Source organism: Mirounga leonina, unplaced genomic scaffold (genome assembly GCF_011800145.1).
Source record: "Mirounga leonina isolate KUSES-001 unplaced genomic scaffold, KU_Mleo_1.0 Mir_154, whole genome shotgun sequence".
Lineage (NCBI taxonomy): Eukaryota > Metazoa > Chordata > Mammalia > Carnivora > Phocidae > Mirounga > Mirounga leonina.
Window position 1 is genome coordinate 63,424,607 of NW_023270389.1, and position 21,242 is coordinate 63,445,848.

Below are 21,242 nucleotides of genomic sequence, written 5' to 3' on the forward strand. Positions count from 1 at the left end.
CCGGCATGTTTGTGGACTTGTTTGTGACTCAGTCCCTTTTACACGGCGTTTCAAAGGCAGAACTGCAAGCCTTGCCAGGAAGAGAAAGAACTTGGGGGCGGGGAGGCTTGGGCGCATTTCTGTCCAGCCCTTTCGCTCGGCGCTGCCCCTCCGCGTCAGGCTCGCGCAGTGGCGTTTCATTAGGGCCCTGGCCACGGGCCACTCTCCAGGAACTTCCCCGCAACGGGCGAGATTTACGACCCCCGCCCCCCGGCGCTCGCCTCGCAGTGTCAGGCGGGCGCGCCGCAACATAAAATGGATCCCGGCCGGCGCGGCGGCGGCAGCCAGGCGGCGGGCTCCCGAGCGGCGGGGCGGCTGTTCTTGAGGCTCCGCGCTGCGCCCGGGCGCACACGCGCGCGCTGACCGCGGCGGCGCCCGGGCCACGCCGAGCCGCCTCTCCTTGCCCTCGCGCGACTGTCAGGCCGAGCGGGCCGGCGGATATTGGCTCCGCGACGCGCCGAGGCTCCTCCCCGAGTCTGGATCTTTATATTTTGGGAGAATTTCTTTGAACTCAGTTACCGAGCTCCGTGAAGGAGGCAAGTTCCCACCGCCGGCTCGCGGGCGGGAGGCGAGGCGCGGCGAGGGCTCGCCCACCTTCCCCTGCAGCTGCGTGTGCCCGGCTGCCCTCCTCGCTTCCCTCGTGGAGGAAAACGGACCCACTTGGCTGAGGAAAATGCCAATTATCTGGATGTGACCGTGAAAAGAGAACGTGTGACTGGAGGAGGCAGAAGAGGATGAGAAAAGCATTATTTGAAGAGAAGAATAAACCAGCCACTCCAACCCGTTCTGCAAATTAGTGCTATTACTTCTGGGCTCCATTTGCTTTGATTCTTCATTCTCTCCCCCCCCCCCCCATTAAGAAACCTTGACTTGAGGGCCAAGAGGCAGCCCCCGACAACGGGGGGACCCTTCAGGGTTGGAAGACCTTTTGGATGTAGCGTTGCTGGAACATTTAGACACTCTCCTCTGGAAAAGCCACCATGAATTCGGTAGCCGGGAATAAAGAGAGGCTGGCGGTCTCCAGCAGGGGCAAGAAATACGGGGTAAGTTGTGACGGGTACAATGCGGAGGCGCTTGACCAGAGCCCCCTCGGCCGGGGTCCCCCTTTCCGGGTGCCGTGCGGCCCGGCAGGGCGGCCGCGAGCTCTCCTGCCGCTGCAGAGGCGCCCCGGCCGGGCGAGCTGGGCGTGCGCGCACCGAGGCGGGTCCGCGGGCGAGGACGCCGGCACACTCGCCTGGCCCTCGGAATTTTCCCAGTCCTCGCGTTCCTGGCGGTCCCCACACCCCTAACTTTTGCGGCATTCGTGCACTTCCAGGCAGAGTTAAGCCGAATGCGGGGGGAGTGTACATGAATTCTCTGCCGTTCCTCGGGATCATTGCCCTGGAGCGCGGGGAGCCTTCCATTTACCTTCAGGATCCGGAGGGCCGTACCCCGAATGAATGAAAACCCAGATGCCCCCCACCCCGCCCCCCGCCAGAGCGTCTTCCAAGATCTTGAACCTGGGCTTTTTCTGGGATGGGTGTCGGATTCAAAAGCGCGGGGCGCCGACTGTATGGGTTCCCCCTGCAGAAACCATGGGGCCCCTGGGCGAGCCCTCTCCTCCCGACCCGAGGAGGAATCCGCCGGCGCCCGGAAGGCCGGGACCCACTTAAGGACGATTAACGGGGCAGAAGGAAGCAGATTCGGCCGCAGGGCTCGGAGAGGTCCCGAACGCGCGCCCCTTGGCGCTCGGCCCGGCCCTCGGGGGCGCGCAGATCCCGGGCCGACGGGAGGGCGCCCCCAGCCCGGCCCGGCCCCGGGGCGCGGGACCCCGCCGCCCTGCTGCCCCTGACTCTGCACGTCTCCCCCGCAGGTGAATGAAGTCTGCTCGCCCACCAAGCCCGCGGCGCCCTTCTCCCCCGAGAGCTGGTACCGGAAAGCGTACGAGGAGTCGCGCGCCGGCAGCCGGCCCACCCCCGAGGGCGCGGGTTCGGCGCTCGGCTCGTCGGGGACCCCGTCCCCCGGCTCGGGCACCTCGTCCCCGAGCTCCTTTACGGGCTCCCCGGGCCCCACCTCCCCGGGCATCGGCACCAGCTCGCCGGGCTCCCTGGGCGGCTCGCCGGGCTTCGGCACCGGCTCCCCGGGCTCGGGAAGCGGCGGCGGCTCCTCCCCCGGCTCGGACCGCGGCGTCTGGTGCGAGAACTGCAACGCCCGCCTGGTGGAGCTGAAGAGGCAGGCGCTGAAGCTGCTCCTCCCGGGGCCCTTCCCCGGCAAGGTGAGCTCGCGCGGGGGCAGGCGGGAGGGCGGCCTCGGAGCGTGGGGGTGCGGGGCGGGGGGAGGCCGGGGCGGGCGGCCGGAGGGGCCCCGGGGGGCGAGCCCGCGCCTCTCGCTCGCCAGGCCGCCCCGGGGTACAGAGCCGGGAGGTGCGCCCAGGCCTCTCCGCCCACTGGGTACGCCCCAGCTCATCGGTCCCGCTGCCCTCCACTCCTAACAGCTCGCTGTGCTCCCCGCACCCGCCGGGACCTGCTGTTGGACCTGCGCAGGGCGCCCTCCCCGGAGAGCCTCTGCCCGCGCGCCGCCAACCTTTGCGGTGCGGCAGGCGGGGGGACAGCCGGCACCTGCTCGTGGGGGCTTCCTTTCTGCCTCGCGCGGGCACTGCCGGCCGGCGCCTTAGGGTCTCCTCCCCACCGCCAACCGTGATCCTTCCTAACAGGCCCGTGGGAGTGGTGAAAGCAAGCCGATACTTTGGGCTTGGCGTTTCCCATGGCCTGTTCGTGGGCCTTCGTTCCCAGGATGACAAAAACAGAAACTCATTCTCGAATGCCGGCATGTCCCCCCTAACATTCCGCGTGTCTGCCCGCGGAAGATTAGGGGTGGGAGCGCCTGGGAGCGGGGCTGCCTCGCGGCCGGCTCAGCTCCGAGCACATTCGCTCCTCCATGGCAACGCTGCGGCCGTGGTGTGTGCAGTGTAACACAATGCAATTGTATTTGCACTGTTGGGTCCAAGTACTATCAAATGATAATATTTACTCTTCCACTTCAGAGAGTTTTTATCAGTGGTTAGAGAGAAATATCGAGAAAACAGTGCATAGCTGTGGGGGTTTCTGACACTGCTCAGTGACATTTTCTGATTTATATTTCTGTGACTTTCGAAACGAAATACTGTGATTTTGAGTCGTGAAATTTAACGGTAACTGCGTCTGCTTGCCTCATCTGCTTATCCAAATTAACGCACATCAGTGTTTTCGTATGAAAGGGTTAAATTAAACAAATACCCACAGAAGTTGTAAAAATTTTGCATGTGGAAAATTACCACCCAGAGAATTGGTTTTATGAATCCCGAATTTATCTCAAGAATAATTAACTTGTGGATTGTTGTCAGTATGCCATTTTTGTAGTTTGATAATAAATCTGTCCAGACTCCCCCAAGAACAATCTCAGGAAATCTGAAATCTTATTTTATACTTGCATTCTATATTCTCCAATTTAACACTGCTTCACTCACACATTTATTTGTGTGAGTCATTTCTTTTGATCATTTATTAATAGTCTTTGATTTCCTGCTGCATTCAGGGCACTATGTTAGGCACAGCAACGAAATAACAGGTATCTACAGTCCTTGTCCCTGTGGAGCTTATATTCAAATGGGGGATACAAACGACCACAAAATGTACAATTCATACTTTGTTCCCATTTGCCATAAGTGCTTGAGAGGAAGAGTGTGGGGCACTGTGAGATGGTACAACCAGACTAGACCCTCTGATAAATTTTGAAAAACCTCGGTTCTTAAAGATATTATCTGATAGGTGGCAATCCTAGTAAGTTGCAGTCTACCAAAGCATTCTAGGACATTCTCAAGGATCTGTTCTTAAATAGCTTGGTGGTGGTGGTGTTTGCTTCTGTGTGCAAAACTAAATCAAAATCTACTCTTTTCATACAAACGGAGGAAGAAGGGAAGGAAACCTATAGGAAGAAGAAATAAATGTTTGAAATTCAAATGCATCCATCCTGTGTTGTGGACTCATGTGACAAAGTCGATTTGGGGTTTTGTTGGAAGCACCTGGAAAATCCATTCCCAGTGTTACAGTTCAATATATTTGCCAATTGTATTTACGTGATGAGATTTTTTTTTTAAAGATTTTATTTATTTATTTGAGAGAGAGAATGAGATAGAGCGAGAGCATGAGAGGGGGGAGGGTCAGAGGGAGAAGCAGACTCCCTGCTGAGCAGGGAGCCCGATGCGGGACTCGATCCCAGGACTCTAGGATCATGACCTGAGCCGAAGGCAGTCGCTTAACCAACTGAGCCACCCAGGCGCCCTACGTGATGAAATTAAAGTGACCTGGGGAAGCGGTCAGGAGTCTCTGAACCTCAGTGCTCTGCACCCAGACATGTCTGAGGGAGAGCTGTCAGTCACCGGGAGGGCCGCGCGGGGTCACTTGCCGGCACACATCAATATCACCCAGGACCACAGTTGCCTGGTTGCGCAAGACTTAACCAGAAACAACAGTGACCTGGATCGCCGCCTTGTTAGTCATGAGGTATGGGGCCTCAGTGTTAACTACAAATCTTCTGCACGTTTCTCAGGATAATAATAATAAAATTTCAGCTTTGTTTTCCAATGCTTAACATTGGTACCCTCAGATGAGGTAGAATTTCCATTCCCCTTTTAAAGCCTGTGATATTTTAAGGAAACACATGCTGTGTTCTCTTGAGCAGGATGGATGGAGGCCCACAGAATTCAGACATAAGGCCTCCCTTCTTCCCAGGGCTGGATTTATGAGCAAGCTATGGACCTCTGTAGCCCTCAGGCACAAAAAGAGTTAAGTTTCATTAGACTAAGAGATGCCACTGTGACTCCAACATGCAGTTTGCCCTGGAGAGTAAGAGTCTAGAAGAAAAAGGCATGTTCTTGAGGGGTAATTAGCAAAAACCATCATTGTAATTCACCTAAGATGCTTAACGGTATTTAGGAAATATTTTCTTAAACGGAGTACTAAACTCTTCTAGGTGGTATTAAAAATCTCCTAGGTGGACATTTAGAAGTCAGAGGCAGAATGGCACATCCAGGAATCTTTTATTATTTTAGGATGGATTTGGTTTTAGTTCTTTCTCCACCGCTGATATATTTTGTGACCTTGAGTAAATCCGTTTTTGTCCATATTTATAACTTTCTTTGGAGAAAGATGTGGGGTCGTTGATGATTATTAACGAGCCAAGATACTGTTAGATTTATGTTTTATTGAGTTAGGGTTTTTTTTTTAATCAAACATTATCCACTTTCAGTTTCTAATTTCATCAGTACATTTTCCAAATATCCCTACAGCCATTGGAGTCCTCACCTTGCACTCATTTGTAGGTAGCAAGCCCTGTTGAATCCCCCCAGTTTTGTCTCGGGGACAGTTGGTTAAGGAGGGGAGGTGAAGTGCTGGTGAGCCCATCGGGGGTGTCTGGCCGGTCACCCCCGGTGGCCTGAGGAGTGACCGCCCTATTTTGAGCACTCTTGGGGGTCACATGACCACAGGAGACCAAGGCTTCAGGGCAGAAGGCAGCAGGACTCAGAGGTTTCTAAGTCAGGTAACTGCACCTAACTGCGCCTGGCGGGGTTGGTGTTAACTGAGGCAGGAAACGGGAGGAGATACATATTTGGGAGTGGCTCAGGGAGAAGGGTGATAATGGGTTTGGTTTTCCATGCATAGAGTGTGAGGTTTCTGGAAGGAGGCAGGGAGTGGAGGCAGATTGAGGAATAAAACAGACTCTGGAGTAGAGAAACGGCAACTATGATCCTCGTGCACCTGTTGATGATGCTCTGGGTTTGTCCCTTCAAATAACAACTTACCTGGGTGAGTAAAGATCTGTGCATGGTGGCAGATTGTAAAACATTTGGATTGACTTTTATTGCCTCTGTCAGTAAAAAAAGTACTCACTGGGTTTATATCATGTCTTTCTAGAGCTGGTAAGTAGAAGGGGTCAGATAAAAGAATACTGATTTGTAACGTGTTGGGGGTTGCGGTAAACACAGTACTTTTGCCCATGGTAGCATTCCAACGTGTAAATATAAAACCATTACAGATCCACTGGCATGAGCATCTTTCCTGTTTTACACACAGTCAAGGCACTGAGCAGAAATGAGGGCCAAGGAACAAATCTCCCATTTTGGGGCTATCCTCGATCATTCAGATAACTGAGACGGAACTTTTGAATCAACAGTGTAAGCCCTAAGAAACATCAGCCCAAAGGAATTCCCTGGAGTAGGCAGAAATGTTTCAGGTTGGCAGAAGGGTCTCGGGCATCTGTTCATTTCCATATCAATACAAGAAAATCTTTTATGTTAAAAGGTTCAGAACTACATTCCTATCTGATTTTTTTCTCAGTCAAGTATTCTGGGTCCATTTATGCCCCAGAAATATCAGGAAGATTAGCCAGCCGTACCGAGAAGGGTGGCCAGGAATCACAGAGATGAAAGAAAGGAATGTGTCAGAGGGGTTTAAAAACACCAAACGTAGACTCTAAATAGCCAGAGCCCAAGTAAGTCTAGACTTGGGGAATATGTGTGTGTGTGTGTGTGTGTGTGTATTTCTGTATTTTCCCAGCTCCAAAATGGGTATGAAAAAATAACTCTATGGAAAAGTTCCTCCAAAAGCCATGGTGTGATTCTTTATAGATACAATACATATTGCATTTTAAGTGCTTATTGAGAGGTGTTTATCTGAAACCTTTTTAAGAACACATAGTAATTTTCAGAACTTGTGATTTAAATCTTTTCCGTTTCAGAAATATTTTCGATAGAAGATCAGCTAATAGATAATATCAGTAATGAGAACATTCCGGAAACATTTTAGGGATTCTAAAAACATTCCCAGTAGAGACACGTGAATGGTAATCTGTTCCTTCGGGCTTAGCAAGCTATGGAATAATGGCATTTCATTCCACCAGACTTTTAATTGTGAACCAACATGGTCAGTTTTTATAGTGACTTAATTCACTTTGTAAAAATCCCTGGGCTGTAGTAATGTCTTCCACACACATCGCAGATAGGATTATTGCATTAGAAATGTGATTTTTAAATGACTGAGGCTAGTAATTTGTCAGCATTTGGAAGGATTAAGTCAATAAAATTTAGGCAACATGAATTGCTCTTTGGCATAAATATCACAGATCGTGCCATTCATCAACTAATCCTAATGGTGATGGTAATGATGATGATTATAAATGACTAGCAGTTATCGGCCTTGGTGTGTGCCGGGCACTGTACTTGGATGTGCCTCCCCCGTCCCCCATACATCAGATGTCTTACAGCAAAGTGCAGATGAACCTAATTTCTTTCCCCAAGAATTCCAAATGATTGATATGGTTCAGGTCACACAAAGGAAGCATGAGTAAAGATGCAAGAACAGAGAAATCCAAGGAAGCTTCCCCCCAGCCAAACCCCTTGAGGGTCACTGTTAGGATAACTGCCTGAGTGGGAGGCCACCCCCCTCCCCCGACCTTGAGAGAGAGAGAGAGGATTATTTTTCCTGGGCTCACAGATGGTAGCATTACTTTTGGGGGGAAATGTGTGGGGTTGTCAGGATGGTGAGCTGAGTAATTTTCTTGGCTGGAATGTAATGCAGGGGGGAAAGGAACTTCCTCATATTTCTATTCACTCACTTGAGACTCCTCTGTTGCCTGCCCTTTCTGGAAAACCTGTTGGGTGGGGGGGCCCTGCGCTGACCTCCTAAGGGGAAGAGTTCCTCAGGGGAACGTCTCAGCACCAGGTCCGCAGGGCTGCCAGACTTAGCTCTGTTTCGTCCTGGCAAAGGCTGCAAGTTGGCTGGCGTCTGTCAGGGTTCCTGGTCTCTTTTCAGGAATACAAACTGATTTCCTTTTTACTATCTTGGGTCCCAGGCTGACCGTAGCATCTTTTCTTTACCCCTCTCTCCCTTTTTTTTTTTTTTTTAAACCTCCTGCATGGTCTTACTGTGGCAAAGAAGCACGGTTTCAGTGGGTTCCTGCTGATCTTTCATACTTAGGTGCACCAGTCCGAAATCTCGTAGAGTGCATTTGCATATAGGCACAAAAGGACAGGGAATAAGCCTGTATTCCTGGATTACTTTAAAAATATCAATCAAGGTGTGCTTGGGTGGCTCAGTCAGTTAGGTGCCTGCCTTTGGCCCAGGTCATGATCTCAGGGTCCTGGGATGGAGCCCCAAGTCGGGCTCCCTGCTCAGTGGGGAGTCTGCTTCTCCCTCTCCCTTTGCCTCTCACTCGTTCTCTCTCTCAAATAAATAAAATCTCTAAAAAATGTTTTATCAAGGGGTTCCTGGGCGGCTCAGTCAGTTAAGCATCCAACTCTTGATCTCAGCTCAGGTCTTGATCTCAGGGTTTGAGTTCAAGCCCCATGTTGGGCTCCACGCTGGGTGTGGCGACTACTTAAAAAAATGTTTATCAAAGTAGTAAATCAGTTTGTATCCGTCATCCTGCTTACCTCTGCCTTTGGGCTGCTCCAGAACCCATCTAAGAAAGTTGGATTTCAAGTCATGGTTACAAAGGCTGTCTGCCTAGCACTTCCAGGTTTCAAAGGAATTGACCTGTTTTCTTTGAGTATTCCTATGGCTTCCTCTTAAATATTTAGATGTCTCATCCACTGGGAAGTTACTTTGGTGTATAATGAAATGTACAGATCAATTTTACCTTTTTCTAAATATCTGTAGTTGTCACCAGACCCTTTATTAAAACATCCAGCTTCCCTCCACTGATCTGAGATACCGTCATTATCATAAACCAACTTTTCAGTTGGATTTGGGTCTGTCTCTGGACCTTCTGCTATGTGCTATTTATCTGTCTCTTCATGTGCCCGTTCCACGCTATTTTATTTTATTTTATTTTTTAGATTTTATCTTTATTTAGAGAGAGCATGCATGTGCATGCGTTGGGGGTGGGGAGAGAATCGGAAGCAGACTCCGTGCTGAGCGTGGAGCCCAACACTGGGCTCAATCCCACCACCACTGGGCTCAGTCCCACCACCAGGAGATCACGACCTGAGCCAAAACCAAGTCGGATGCCCAACCAACTGAGCCACCCAGGTGCCCACACACTATTTTAAGTACAGAATCTTTGTAGTAAGTTTTAATATTTGGTAGGGCTAGCCCTCCCTCTCCCAAACAGCACCTTTCCTTTCTGGGAGTTTCCTGGTTATTCTTCCTGTTTTCCCATATGAACTTTAGAATCAACTTGCCTAACTCCAGAAAATAACTATTTTAACTGGGACCATGTTAAATTTATATATTAACCTGGGGAACATTTGCCATCTTTATGATGTTGAATCTTTCCCAAGAACGTGGAATGTTATTCCATTTGAACAAGTCTACTTTTCAGCAATTTTCAAGGTTTTTCTCCTATAGAATTTGTGCATTTCTTGTTAAATTTACTCTTAGGTATTATATCTTTTATTGCTGTTATAAATGAACTCTTCACTTTCATCTTCTCTTCTAATTGATAATTGTTTGTATATAAGAAGGATATTTATATATTAACTTTATAACCTATTAAATTCTATTAATGTATTCATTAGTTTTTAAAATTGGCACTCTTGGATTTTCAGAAGAATTTATCTTATACAAGTAGAGATATCATTATTCCTTTCCTTTGCTGTTTTTATTCCTTTAGGGGTCTTCTCTGTTATATTGATTCATGCCTCAGATACAGTGTTAAATGGTAGTGGGATAGTTGATATGTGTATAGTTTTTCCCATTAAGTAAGATGTGGGCTTTTGGACTGAGGTGTATATATAGTTTTATAAAATAAGGAAGTATCCATCAATTCCTATTTTATTTAGTGTTTTTAATCAAAAATGGGTGTTACGTTTTGCCAAATATGTTTTCAGTGTTTAGGGAGATGATCATATGATTTTTCTCCTTAGATGTATTAATATTGTGAATTGTTATTGATTTCCTAAGAATGAACCATCCTTGCATTCCCCTGATAAACTCCACTTGGTCACAGTGTATTTTTAAAATATGCTGCAGATTGGATGTGTTAATATTTTATTTACTGTCTTTGCTTTCATATTCATATGCCCATAAGCATTTTTGATTCCTGCTCACGTGTCAGCTGCAGTGCTCTGCCACATTGTAACCAGGGAACAAAGAAGATGAAAATCCTGCCCTGGGGCAACTCCCAGTCTAGTTTAGAGACAGACAAGGAGCTGGAGTTTGAGAGCAGTGTAGGAAGTTCTGGACCACAGGCTGGGTGGGCTGCCAGGGAGCAGAGGGGAGGCTAGAGCTTCTTTGGCAGGTGGATGGGAGTTCGGCTCACTGAGCACAGGACAGCACCGACATCCAGCTGGAGGGAATGGCAGACATGAAGCACAAGAAGGTTATGCACACTGTGTACCCTTTGGGGAGCTGCAGGGGTGCATAGTAACACAGCTGGTGCATGGGCGAGTAATGCACTGGGAAGATGGCAGGAGTTAGGATGAATGGCCTTGCAGCTGGAGAGTCTCGTATGACCCTGTAGGCCTTGGGCAGCTGTTGATGGGCATTCGGGAAGGGAACGAGGTGATCAGTTATCTATCTACGACAGGTTGCTCTGACAGTGAGGGAAGATGGGCTCAAGAACGGCGTCGGGGAGTGCATGAGGAGGCCCCTTGCCATGGCCTGGGTGATGGAGGGTGCAGGCCTGAGCTAAGGCAGTGCAGTGGGAATGGGGTGGCAGCTTGGACCAGACAGATGTTGTCCATAGAAAACCCATGGGGATATGGGACAGAGGGAAAGGAGGAAGATGAGGGCTCTCCCGGATTTCTGGCCACAAGGGTGAGGAGCTGCTGCCATTAATTGAGACAGAGAGTACAGGAGGGGGTAAGGCTTTTGTTCTTGTGGGTCTGATTTACGAGGATGGTTGTGGATCATAAAACTGTCTGGGCCCTGTAGAGCTTGAAGAAGAATGTTCTGGTGGGTCCCAGTGGGATTCAGAGCTGGAGACACGGGTCTGGGGGATGTTGGCATGGAGAGGGTGGTAGCATCCCCTGAGGGTGAGCTCTTCCCAGAGAGTGAGGCTGTGGACAGTGAGCAGAGCATGGAGCTGTGGGACCAGGGACATTGAAGGCACAGGCAGCCTGAGGAGTCAGGAAGAGAAGTCAAGGAGAAGCCAAGAGAAGGGGAGGAAACTAGGAGAAAGTGGTGTCATGGAAGCAGAGAGGAGCAACTTCAGAGGGAGGTGTAGGTCAGATACCTCAGAGAGATCCAGGAGGTAAGCATGGAGGTTTCCCTTGATTCCATGAATCGGAGGTCGCTGGGGATCTTTGTTGGAAGAGTTTCTGGTGCCTGGAGAAAGGCAGGCAATGACCGTGTGTCCAGGAGTGGGTGGAGAGGTGAGGACATCCAAGGTAGCATTTGAGTCATTGACGACACTAAGGTTAAGAGATCCACTTTTGAGGCTCTTACGACCTTAAAAAGGAAGTTCTGGGGTCAACAAACTTGGGTGCAAAATCAGGTCACGTCACTAAGTGTGTGACCTTGGGCACAGCCTTTCTGAACTCGGTCATTCTCTTCCTTACAGTGGCAGAAGTGATAGGACCCCAGCGGGGTTGTTGTGAGGGTCTGTGAAATGGGCGAGATGACAGTCAACCTTCACTTTCTGTTTATTCCAGTGACTTCCTCTAGGAAGGTAAATTTTATAAAACCAACCTTCCTACCTACCTTCCTTCCTCTGTCCCTCCCTTCCTCTTGTCAGTGGTCTGACAGCAAAATGGAAAAACCGCAGTCAGAGCCAATGAGCTCATCTCCTTTTCCATGTCTTCACCTCCAAGTGGATAAAATGCTCATTTATTCCCTTGTAGGGTGACTCCACAGAAAATTTGGGAGAGCTCAGTTGACGAAAATAGCCACTCCTTTTAGTTGAGAAGCCATGAATATGGAGTGCTATTCCCTGTCACAGATGGAAATCCCTTCTTTGAGCCCTGCCCGGCTCAGAGGCCCTCCAGGGAGCTTGGCAGACTGCTCGTTTGGCATTCGCACTCCTGAACAGAGAGCGTGCCTCCCCCAGTGAGGGTGGGCAATGCTGCGGATCTGGGTAGCACCAGGAATTTGGGCTTATCTGCTTTCCCATCCGGTTTTATCTTTCGCAGACAGTTTTCTTTGCAGTTATGCTTTGCTGATCCTATCGCATCGATTCTGACCAGACTTTGTGGAGGAGTCTGGAAATATAGACCCCCTCCCCCACCAAGCGGTATTTCCTGCACACGTTTCAGCTCTCAGAGCCTTCTTGTAAACTCTTACCCAGAAAGGGTCAATATTCCTGTGCTGCTGTGGGGGTTAACATATCAGAAGGCTCTGGGGTAGCATGAATTCTTTTGATAAGCAGAACTATATCTAAATATATCTTAAGTGTTATAGGCCATGTTGCAGCTGAGGGGCTATTTTGACTCACCATTTCTGGTTAATGGAGTTTGAGTTGGACATTGTTGCCAACCACAAAAAGATCTTGGAAAAATGTTTAGCTTTCCACCCACAGCATGGTTTTAAAATCTTTGATAGTTCTTATGTACAAAATGTCTATTTTTATTTTTTTAAGGATTTTATTTATTTGAGAGAGAAAGTGCGTGCACAAGGGGGGGTAGGGGCAGAGGGGGAGGGAGGAGCAGATTCCCCGCTGAGCATGAGCCCTTTCATGCGAGCCCAAGCCTGTGTCTGGCTCCATCCCAGGACCCTGGAATCATGACGTGAGCCACTCAGTCCCCCCAAAATGTCTTTATTTTTAAAGTGTCAACTGCAAATAATAAGTTAAATCTCCTTTGCCACCACAGAGGTGACGAACATAAGCTTTCGATACTTCTTTATCTAATCTGAGTGATGTCTGAGATTTATAATTGTTAATTCAGAATTTTTTTTCTTTTCTGGGAACTTAAAGAGCTTGAGATTTTTCCGTGGTGTGATTCCATTTTTTAATTAGCAGTGATGAGCAGCTACACTTCCCCGTGAAACACTACCATCTTATTTATCGCGGTTGCTTTCTTTGGAGATAGAATTGCTGCTTTCTTACGCCCTGCTCCATCTACATGGTGGTTTCATGCGGCAACGGGAGACTGACTTATTAACTGAGTAGGAAACCAAGAACAGCCCAAAGCTGTGGAGCTATCTAACCAGCTGGTTGCACAGAGAATAAACAGCCAATCAGGCAAACAGCTAACAACCACACTGCTTAAGAAAAAGGATCAGCTGCCTGGTTCAGCTGTGTGCCTTTCTGTGGAGGGACGTCCTGGTCCTGAGCATGGTGGCTGCCCAGGTGGCCTTGAATGTCTTCCTTGAATCTCTGCCTAGCCAGGTGGCAGGCCATGGGGCTGAGGGCTAGAGGGAGAAGGATGGCAAGGGGAGGAATAAGATGAAGGGGAAGAGGAGGAGGAAGGACAAGAGAGGGGTGACAGAAACAGGAAAGAAAGGGGTGGGGGGTTGGTAGGCATTGTAGGTTGTCGACGATCCCAGATGTTTAGATGAGAAGGGACTGTCCTTAGATGAGGAGACAGAGTTGCTGTCTTGTCTGCAGCACTAATTAGCACTGGGATCCCGGCAAGCCAGCTTGCGCTTCATCCCTCCTTTGTAAACCAAGAGGGTCAGAGTTGATGGTCTCTGCAAGTCTCTGAGAAGCCGGAGAGGAGCTCCAGGGCTATGGCGCCCAATCCTTGCTCCCACATTCCGGAGGGATATGCTTGACAAGGCCCTAGATGGATTTCTGGCCCAACTGGGAGCCTGAAGCTGTTCCTTGGGTTGCCACGTTTGTGGGACTCCCACCACCAGCCAACCAGGCCTGTCCCCCAGGTTTGCCCATCCACACAGGGGTGCTGCCAGCACCGTTATCCCTGAGGTTCCTGCGTTTGGAATCTGGATCATAAACGGATAGATGGGATTCTTCCTGTTTCTTAATAAAGCTGTTTACTTTATTGTCTTCTGTGTTTGTACACAGAAATAAACTTGGGCAGACAAAGACAATTGACTTTATAAGAGCAATTTGGTTAAGGAATGTCTGAGAAAAAATACTGCCTTAGATATAAAGATGCTTATAGTTAGGTTTTGTTTTTTTTTTTTATACACCTAACATCACCAAATAATTTATTTGGAATCAGAATTAAAAGAACAGTTGACAGCTGAGAAATGTATGTTTATTCTGATACAGCTGTACAACTAATCTAGGACAAATTACCAAATAAATTTTACATTCTTTCTTCAGGACTGGGGTTTTTCGATGACTTCAAATTTAGGATCTTCAAATTTGAAGTCCGGGAACATATTCTTGTCTGCTTTACCATACATTTGCTTAAGCTTAAGAAGCTCCCTCTCTAGGTCTTGCTGGTACTCTGGGCCAGTATCAGCGGGTCCTCCAGATGCCTGTTGCTTAGTTCTGTATTCTCTAATCTTGTCCACGAAGAGTTTCTGTACAGGATCAAGTTCCTTATTAAATGACACTGCTGTAACACCAATGTTCCTCCTCAAATGAACTGAGACTGCAGACCAAATGAGAGAGGAGAACCTGAAGAGCCTCTGAAGAATCATGGTGATTTTGTTACTTGCACTAGGTCCTGAGCTGCCAGAGCCTCCGTGGCCACCACCGTTCTCGGCTTATAGTTAGTTTTACATGAAAAAAAATCTGTCATACTGATTAGGATTTATTTATTTTAAAGATTTTTATTTATTTATTTGAGAGAGAGAGAGCATAAGCAGAGGGAGAGGCAGATGGAGAAGCAGACTCCCCACTGAGCAGGGAGCCTGATGCAGGACTCCATCCCAGGACCCTGAGATCATGACCTGAGCTGAAGGTAGATGCTTAACTGACTGAGCCACCCAGGTGCCCCTGATTTGGATTTAGAAATAATTTGGGGGGAGTTCGTCCTGGGTAGCAGTCCAGGCACACCAAAACTCCAGACATTTCATTCATCTTTCTTTAAAAAAAAACTACACCTGGGGGCGCCTGGGTGGCTCAGTTGGTTAAGCATCTGATATCACCTCATGCCATGATCCCTGGGTTCTGGGATGGAGTCCTGATTCAGGCTCCTTGCTCTGCAGGGAGTCTGCTTCTCCATCTGCCCCTCCCCCTGCTTGTGCGTTCTCTCTCAAATAAATAAGTAAAATCTTTTTAAAAAACCTCTACATCTAGATTTTTTTCTAAAACCTTTCTCCCCCCTTTGGTCCCCCCTTTTCCCTCTGCTCCTATGAATGTTTAGACAAGGCCTCAGTTGTTTAGACCAATATTTACATCCCCCGAGCCCACGACCTGGGCGTAACAGTCCTGTCGTTTTGAAGGGTGGCCCGCAGTCAGAGGAGGTGGCAGGTGGCCGGCTGGGGGTGGACAAGGTCCGTTCATTCATTATCCATTTTGTTTTTCTTCCCCGACAACTAACCCAGCTTGTCTTTAGCCCGTCCGCTTCCTATGAGATGTCCCCCTCTTATTTCAGCTGTAACACTTGGTATGTGCATTGTCGTCTGAACACCACTCAGGGAGCCCTATAGATACTAAAGCAGAGCTTCATCTGACCTTGAGCGGGATGAGGACAGTGGTGCCTGCACGGTTGAGGGCAGGCACAGAGCAGCGGGAGTGTACTTGACCCTCCACATTCTTGCACTCGGTTCTCTGCACCAACCCCGGCAGAGACTGACTGCACACCTTGCTGCCGGGCACGCCCAACTCAGCACTGCACACCCTCCGCGTGTTTTCCTCGATCGTGTTCCCAGATGTCAGAGCCTTTGTTTCTCCTCTCGTCCTTTCCCCCTAAATTTGCTCCGGTAACTCTTTCTGGAATTTCTTTTTTATTTATTTATTTATTTATTTATTTATTTATTTTTTAAAAGATTTTATTTATTTATTTGAGAGAGAGAATGAGAGAGAGCACATGAGAGGGGGGGAGGGTCAGAGGGAGAAGCAGACTCCCCGCCGAGCAGGGAGCCTGATGCGGGACTTGATCCAGGGACTCCAGGATCATGACCTGAGCCGAAGGCAGTCGCTTAACCAACTGAGCCACCCAGGCGCCGGACTTTCTGGAATTTCTAAGAAGGCTTTCCACTCTGCTGGGCAGTGCACGTGCGCGCATGCGTGTGCTCACTCTGCAGGAGCCCGGGAGGAAGCCCGCAAGCTGGTAACGCGGTAGACAGCCAGTCTCAGGTTTCAGACATTGTTAGGCTCGAACCTTTATTGGAGGCCAAGGCAGCTCATAAAGCGGGCGGTGCCATTCCAAGGGCACTGAGCGGGGAAGGATGGCGAACTGTCTGGGCGGCCTGCGAGCGCAGGAAGGGGAAGCCCGTGGCAAGTCCGCTAAGGATGGCTTGATGAGCATTTTTGCAGCCAGGGTGGCAAGTGTAATACAAAGGTGTGGTTTTCCTAGGCCTCATCAGGCTCCCTGCTTCCTGTGTGAGGCAGCAACCCCGGGGAAGGAAGTTGCTGGCTGTGGGCTTTTTCTTGGTGGTAGTTTGTGCTAATTTACTTTTTTTTATGGAGTACTCCTTGCTATTAGTGATTCTCCATAATGGCTCTTTATGGTGGTCAGGAGGAGATAAGAGAATGATGGAGAGGTGTGGGGGGCTGCTGGGGATCACCCGGAAAACCTCTGGCTCCCGAGGTTCCATCAGGCTCTAGTAGGATTTATTGTTTTGCCCATAGATCTCCTGGACTCTGAGCCCTGGAGTGTGGTCATGGTATTATGGATTTTACATTTTGCTGGGATCTGTGCACCCACCAGACAGTAATTTTTTTTTTGAACATGTGAATTCTCCAGGGATTTCTGGCCTTTAGGGAAAAGAAAATCTCCCCCTTTCCACTTCTGTATGATGGAAACATCCTGGGAGATAAGGGAAGAGGCTGCTGGAGGAGGGGATGCTGGTGGGAGGATATGGTGAGGAGGGGCGTGATGCCTGCCCCCTGACCTGGCCTCCTGTTCTAGAAGAGTGAAATCCACAGGGATGAAATGTGAGCGTGGCTCCTTCACCGGCGTGGGTTCCAGTCTAGGTATTTCTGGATCAGCTAGTTTGGAGGCCCTTGAATTTCTTGTTAGTTGCTATGATCTTGTTTTTGCTCCATTTCATGTGGTTGTATTCATTTCTGGTTTGGAGAATAACAGAAATGTGGGAGTGCTCACCAGATGCTCAGAACGGTCCCAGGTATTCCAGGGAGGAAGCCTGGTTTCACTGGTCAGAACTAAGCCAAGAGGGCAAGCTCAAGGCCACACGCCCGGACACGGGCCCCTGATTTAATTTCTGCCTTCATCTGAGAGTCGATCTGCACAGTTGATACGGCACTGCCTCTGCTGTCTGGTGAGATGGTGACGCACGCTCACATCCAGGCTGGAGGCGGGTCTGCAGTAATGAAGGAACCCCGCTCCCTCCAAGGCTTGGATCTGCCACGCAGTGAGAGGGGAAATTCACTAGGCTGGTTTCAAGTCCTCTGGGGCAGAGTAACAAGGAAGTGGGCTGGTGTTTTCCCCAAGACATGAATGGGGTCGCGCTCGTTCTGAAAAGAAACACAGCAGTGTTCACTGCTCTCTGTAGAGCACACATCAGTGTCTTTTTAAAAGGATCACGAACTTTCCAAGCCCTCTTTATAATCCTTACACAGGGCAAAATTCAATATAGTATGTCAATTTAAATGAACACCATGAATTTTTAATTTTATCTGTCACCTCTACTCCTGGACACCTCAGAATATCCTTTTGAATCATTAGCATTTCATAATCCTAGAACTATAGCAGAGAAGGAGCCTTAGAGGTTATGCAGTCTTGGGTTACTTTTGCTATTTTTTTTTTTAAAGATTTATTTATTTTTTTAAAGAGAGGGAGAGTGAGTCACAAGCTGACTCCCTCCTGAGTGCAGAACCCAACATGGGGCTCCATCCCACAGCCCTGAAATCAGGATCGACAACACAGAGATCAGGAACTGAGCTGAAACCACAAGTCGGATGTTCAACTGACTGCACCACGCAGGTGCCCCTGGGTTACTTTTGCTCTTAAGAGCATGGTTCCTGCAGCCAGACCCCTGGGGTGTGAATCTTGGCTCTGTCATTTGTAGCTCTGTGGACTTAGAGGGACTTGCTGCTTTCTGCCTCAGTTTCCTTACTTGGATAATAGCATTAACAGGAATAATTACTTCATTGGTGTGTTTTGTCTGACACATAGTAGGAGTTCACTAAATATTAGCATCCAAACTGCCATTTTATAGAAGAGAAAAGTAAAACTGGCATCTCTAGATGGTGACCTCCTGACCCCAGGATTCATTTCACACAATTAACATCCAGTGTATTTATTTTCTACTTCTCTCATGCTCCATGTCTGTCCATCTCTCGGTCTGGCCAACATTTCTTTGGCTGTTACTGTATGGTGTGCGGTGGCCGGACTTGGCACCGGGACAGAAAGGTGGTTAGGACACAGCCCTGCCCTTGAGCCTCCCAGCCTGGGGGGTGGGCGGGTGCTGAGCTCCAGGCCACCGTGCTGTGGCCCTTTCACAGCGTCCCCGCAAGGGATGGCACGGCCAGCTATGGAGTGGGCTGAGATGGTTTCCAGAAGGGGTGACGGCCGCACTGAGGCTAATCAGTGAGTAGGAGCTGGTGGGCGAAGGCTGAAGAAGGCGAGGTATTCCAGGCATCTCACAAACAGAGAGGGGCTGCAGGAGCCCTGAGGATCGCAGTATTGCCAGACGTAAAGTGTCCAAAGAGGGGAGCCCCTACACCGCCTTCACAAGAAGTTAAATGACAACGTGAGCTTTATATGCCCGGCTTAACAACCAATGAAAGCACGTCAGACAGCAAGATAGCAGTGCTACACCACACTCACAGCTGCATTATTCAGCAGCCCCGAGGTGAGAGCAACCCAAGGGTCCGTCAGCAGGTGAGTGGACAGACAAAATGTGGCATATATACAATGGAAGGAAATATATAACATACATATATATTAATATATATAGTATTTCCTTAATATACAAAAAGGAAGGAAATTTGGACACCTGCTACCACATGGATGAACCTCCAGGACATTATTCTGAGTAAAATAAGCCAGTCACCAAAGGGACAAATCCTGTGTGGTTCCACTTACAGGTGATGCTTAGAGTTGTCAAATTCATGGAGACAGAATGGTGTGGAGTGATGGTTGGTGGGGGAATGGGAGGGCTGGGGGGAGGGGGATGGAGACTTGACACTTAATGATAAGGAGCTTCAGTTTGGGAAAATGAAACAAGTTCTAGAGATGGATGGTGGTGGTGATTGCATGAACATGGGATGTACTTAATGCCACTGAACTATGCCTTTAAAAATGCATTTAAAATTTTATGTTATGTAGACTCCCCCCCGCCCCATGCCACCCACAGCAGTGTAAACTGTGTCACAGAATAGTGATCTAGGGGCGCCTGGGTGGCTCAGTCGGTTAAGCGTCTGCCTTCGGCTCAGGTCATGATCCCAGGGTCCTGGGATCAAGCCCTGCATTGGGCTCCCTGCTCGGCAGGAAGCCTGCTTCTCCCTCTCCCACTCCCCCTGCTTGTGTTCCCTCTCTTGCTGTGTCTCTCTCTGTCAAATAAATAAATAAAATCTTTAAAAAAAAAAAAAAAAAGAATAGTGATCTAAGGGAAGAGACATCCCCGTGGATTGCCTGGGCAGGGACACTTTCCTCCAGTGGCTCGTGAAGGGTGATCATGACAACATTTGTTGGTCTGACCACCATCTGCTTCCAAGCATGTTATGTGCAATCACATTCAATCCTATGATTGGGTATGGTTACTGTTCCCATTGCACAGATGAGGAAACTCAGCAAGGTTAGGGACCCAGGCCTGTGTCCTGCAGTGGATGTGGGGCGGGGATAGGATGGGGACCTCCCTGTGAGCCTCCCTACAGTCCCGTGGGAGGGACGGGGCCAGGCGAGGGCCTGTGGAGGGATGCGGGAATTGGCCCCTCACTGCCACTTACCTTCTGAGAAGCAGCCTTTTTATTTGTGCCTGTAAGAGTTTGAAGGTTTTACATGGGCTGTCATCCTCACTGAATAAACCCCTGAGGCTGGCCAGTTCATCTTTTTGAGGGCGGCACGTTAGTGGTCACCTGCATAATAGTTATTAATATAGTACTATGATTATATTGCACATTTTGCAGTAAACTAAAAAAAAAAAAAGACTTATTAGCTCTTAGGTTCTTGAGAGCGATATGTTCAGTGGCAGCAACTCTCTTCTGAATTTGCCAACACATTTTATTGTGGGCATTGCGTTTTTGGAGTTGGACCAAACGGACGCCTTTAAAGATTCGATAGGTGGATACAACCTTATATTTAAATAGCTGCTTTTTTGAGGTTACTGTACTGGGCCTTTGCCACTTGGTTTCCCGACTCTGTAACATTCCTTACAGGGATGTGATGGCTGGATATAGGGGTGGGGGGGGTCTGCCTTAACCTCATTTGACAAACTAGAGAAAGAAAGGAGAGAGAGGCCAAGAGATCTTTCTTCGGTCCTGTTCAGCAAGTGTTCGGACACATCTGCTCCATGCCAGGCACTGTCTGGGCCTTGATCACCGTCACCAGTGAGCTCACTCAGAGCCTCACACTCCTGCCTGCTCTCTTCTGGAGCGCTGCCGTTCTGAGTTGGTGGGATTTCAGGGCTTCATGAGATACTTGCTGTTTTATAATAGGTGTCTGACTCTTCCCAGGTTGCGGGAAGGGAATTTGGCCATAGCGTCACTTACCCCCATAGCATCGACATCAGACTCTAAAACCCCCAGGCTTTTCTCGCAAAGGTTCTCCTTCAAACCATTCTTGTGGGTTCTGGCTAATATGGAGTTTCTTCTGGCGGCTCGTGCGTTGCTCACTCCTTACTGCCTTTCCTGCTTGAGACGTCCTGCAGGGTGAAAGGCTGGAAAGTGGCTTTTGTCTGAGGCAAAGCCATCCACGGCACAGTAACTGCTTTCAGATGCTGCCGAGGTGGCCCAGACTCGGGATGGTGACCCGGAGGTGAAAGACTGCAGATCCCATTACAGCCTGGAGCCAATCCACCTCCAGACTCTGGGGCGTTTGGGCCGAGAAAGGAGGAAGGATAGGGTGACATAGGCGCTAGACAGCAGCGAGAAGTAGGCATGGGAAAGTCTAAGAGTGGGGCTTTAGTCTCTAGAGACGTTTTTGTCAAAGGCATTGCCTATGTCAATACAAAAATATCAACGATGCAGTCCTACAATCTTGGAACATAGGGTGCGTGTCTAGAAGCTACGTGTGTATTATCTGTGAACATATACGGTAGAAGGACATG

General features: G+C 49.0%; 2 protein-coding genes across 2 annotated transcripts in view; one reads left to right on the forward strand and one right to left on the reverse strand.

Moving 5' to 3' along the window:
* Positions 1–421: 421 nt before the first annotated feature.
* Positions 422–21,242, forward strand: part of KIF26B (kinesin family member 26B) — a 438,834-nt gene continuing 418,013 nt past the window's right edge. The window contains exons 1-2 of the mRNA XM_035010982.1: positions 422–1,082; positions 1,892–2,293. Coding sequence (XP_034866873.1) covers positions 1,020–1,082; positions 1,892–2,293 — 465 coding nt within the window. The 5' untranslated portion in view covers positions 422–1,019. The remainder of the gene's footprint in view (positions 1,083–1,891; positions 2,294–21,242) is intronic.
* Positions 14,131–14,558, reverse strand: LOC118014566 (ATP synthase-coupling factor 6, mitochondrial-like). Its single transcript, XM_035010983.1, has one exon. It carries the CDS (start codon positions 14,541–14,543, stop codon positions 14,217–14,219), a length of 327 nt encoding a protein of 108 aa, XP_034866874.1. The 5' UTR covers positions 14,544–14,558; the 3' UTR covers positions 14,131–14,216.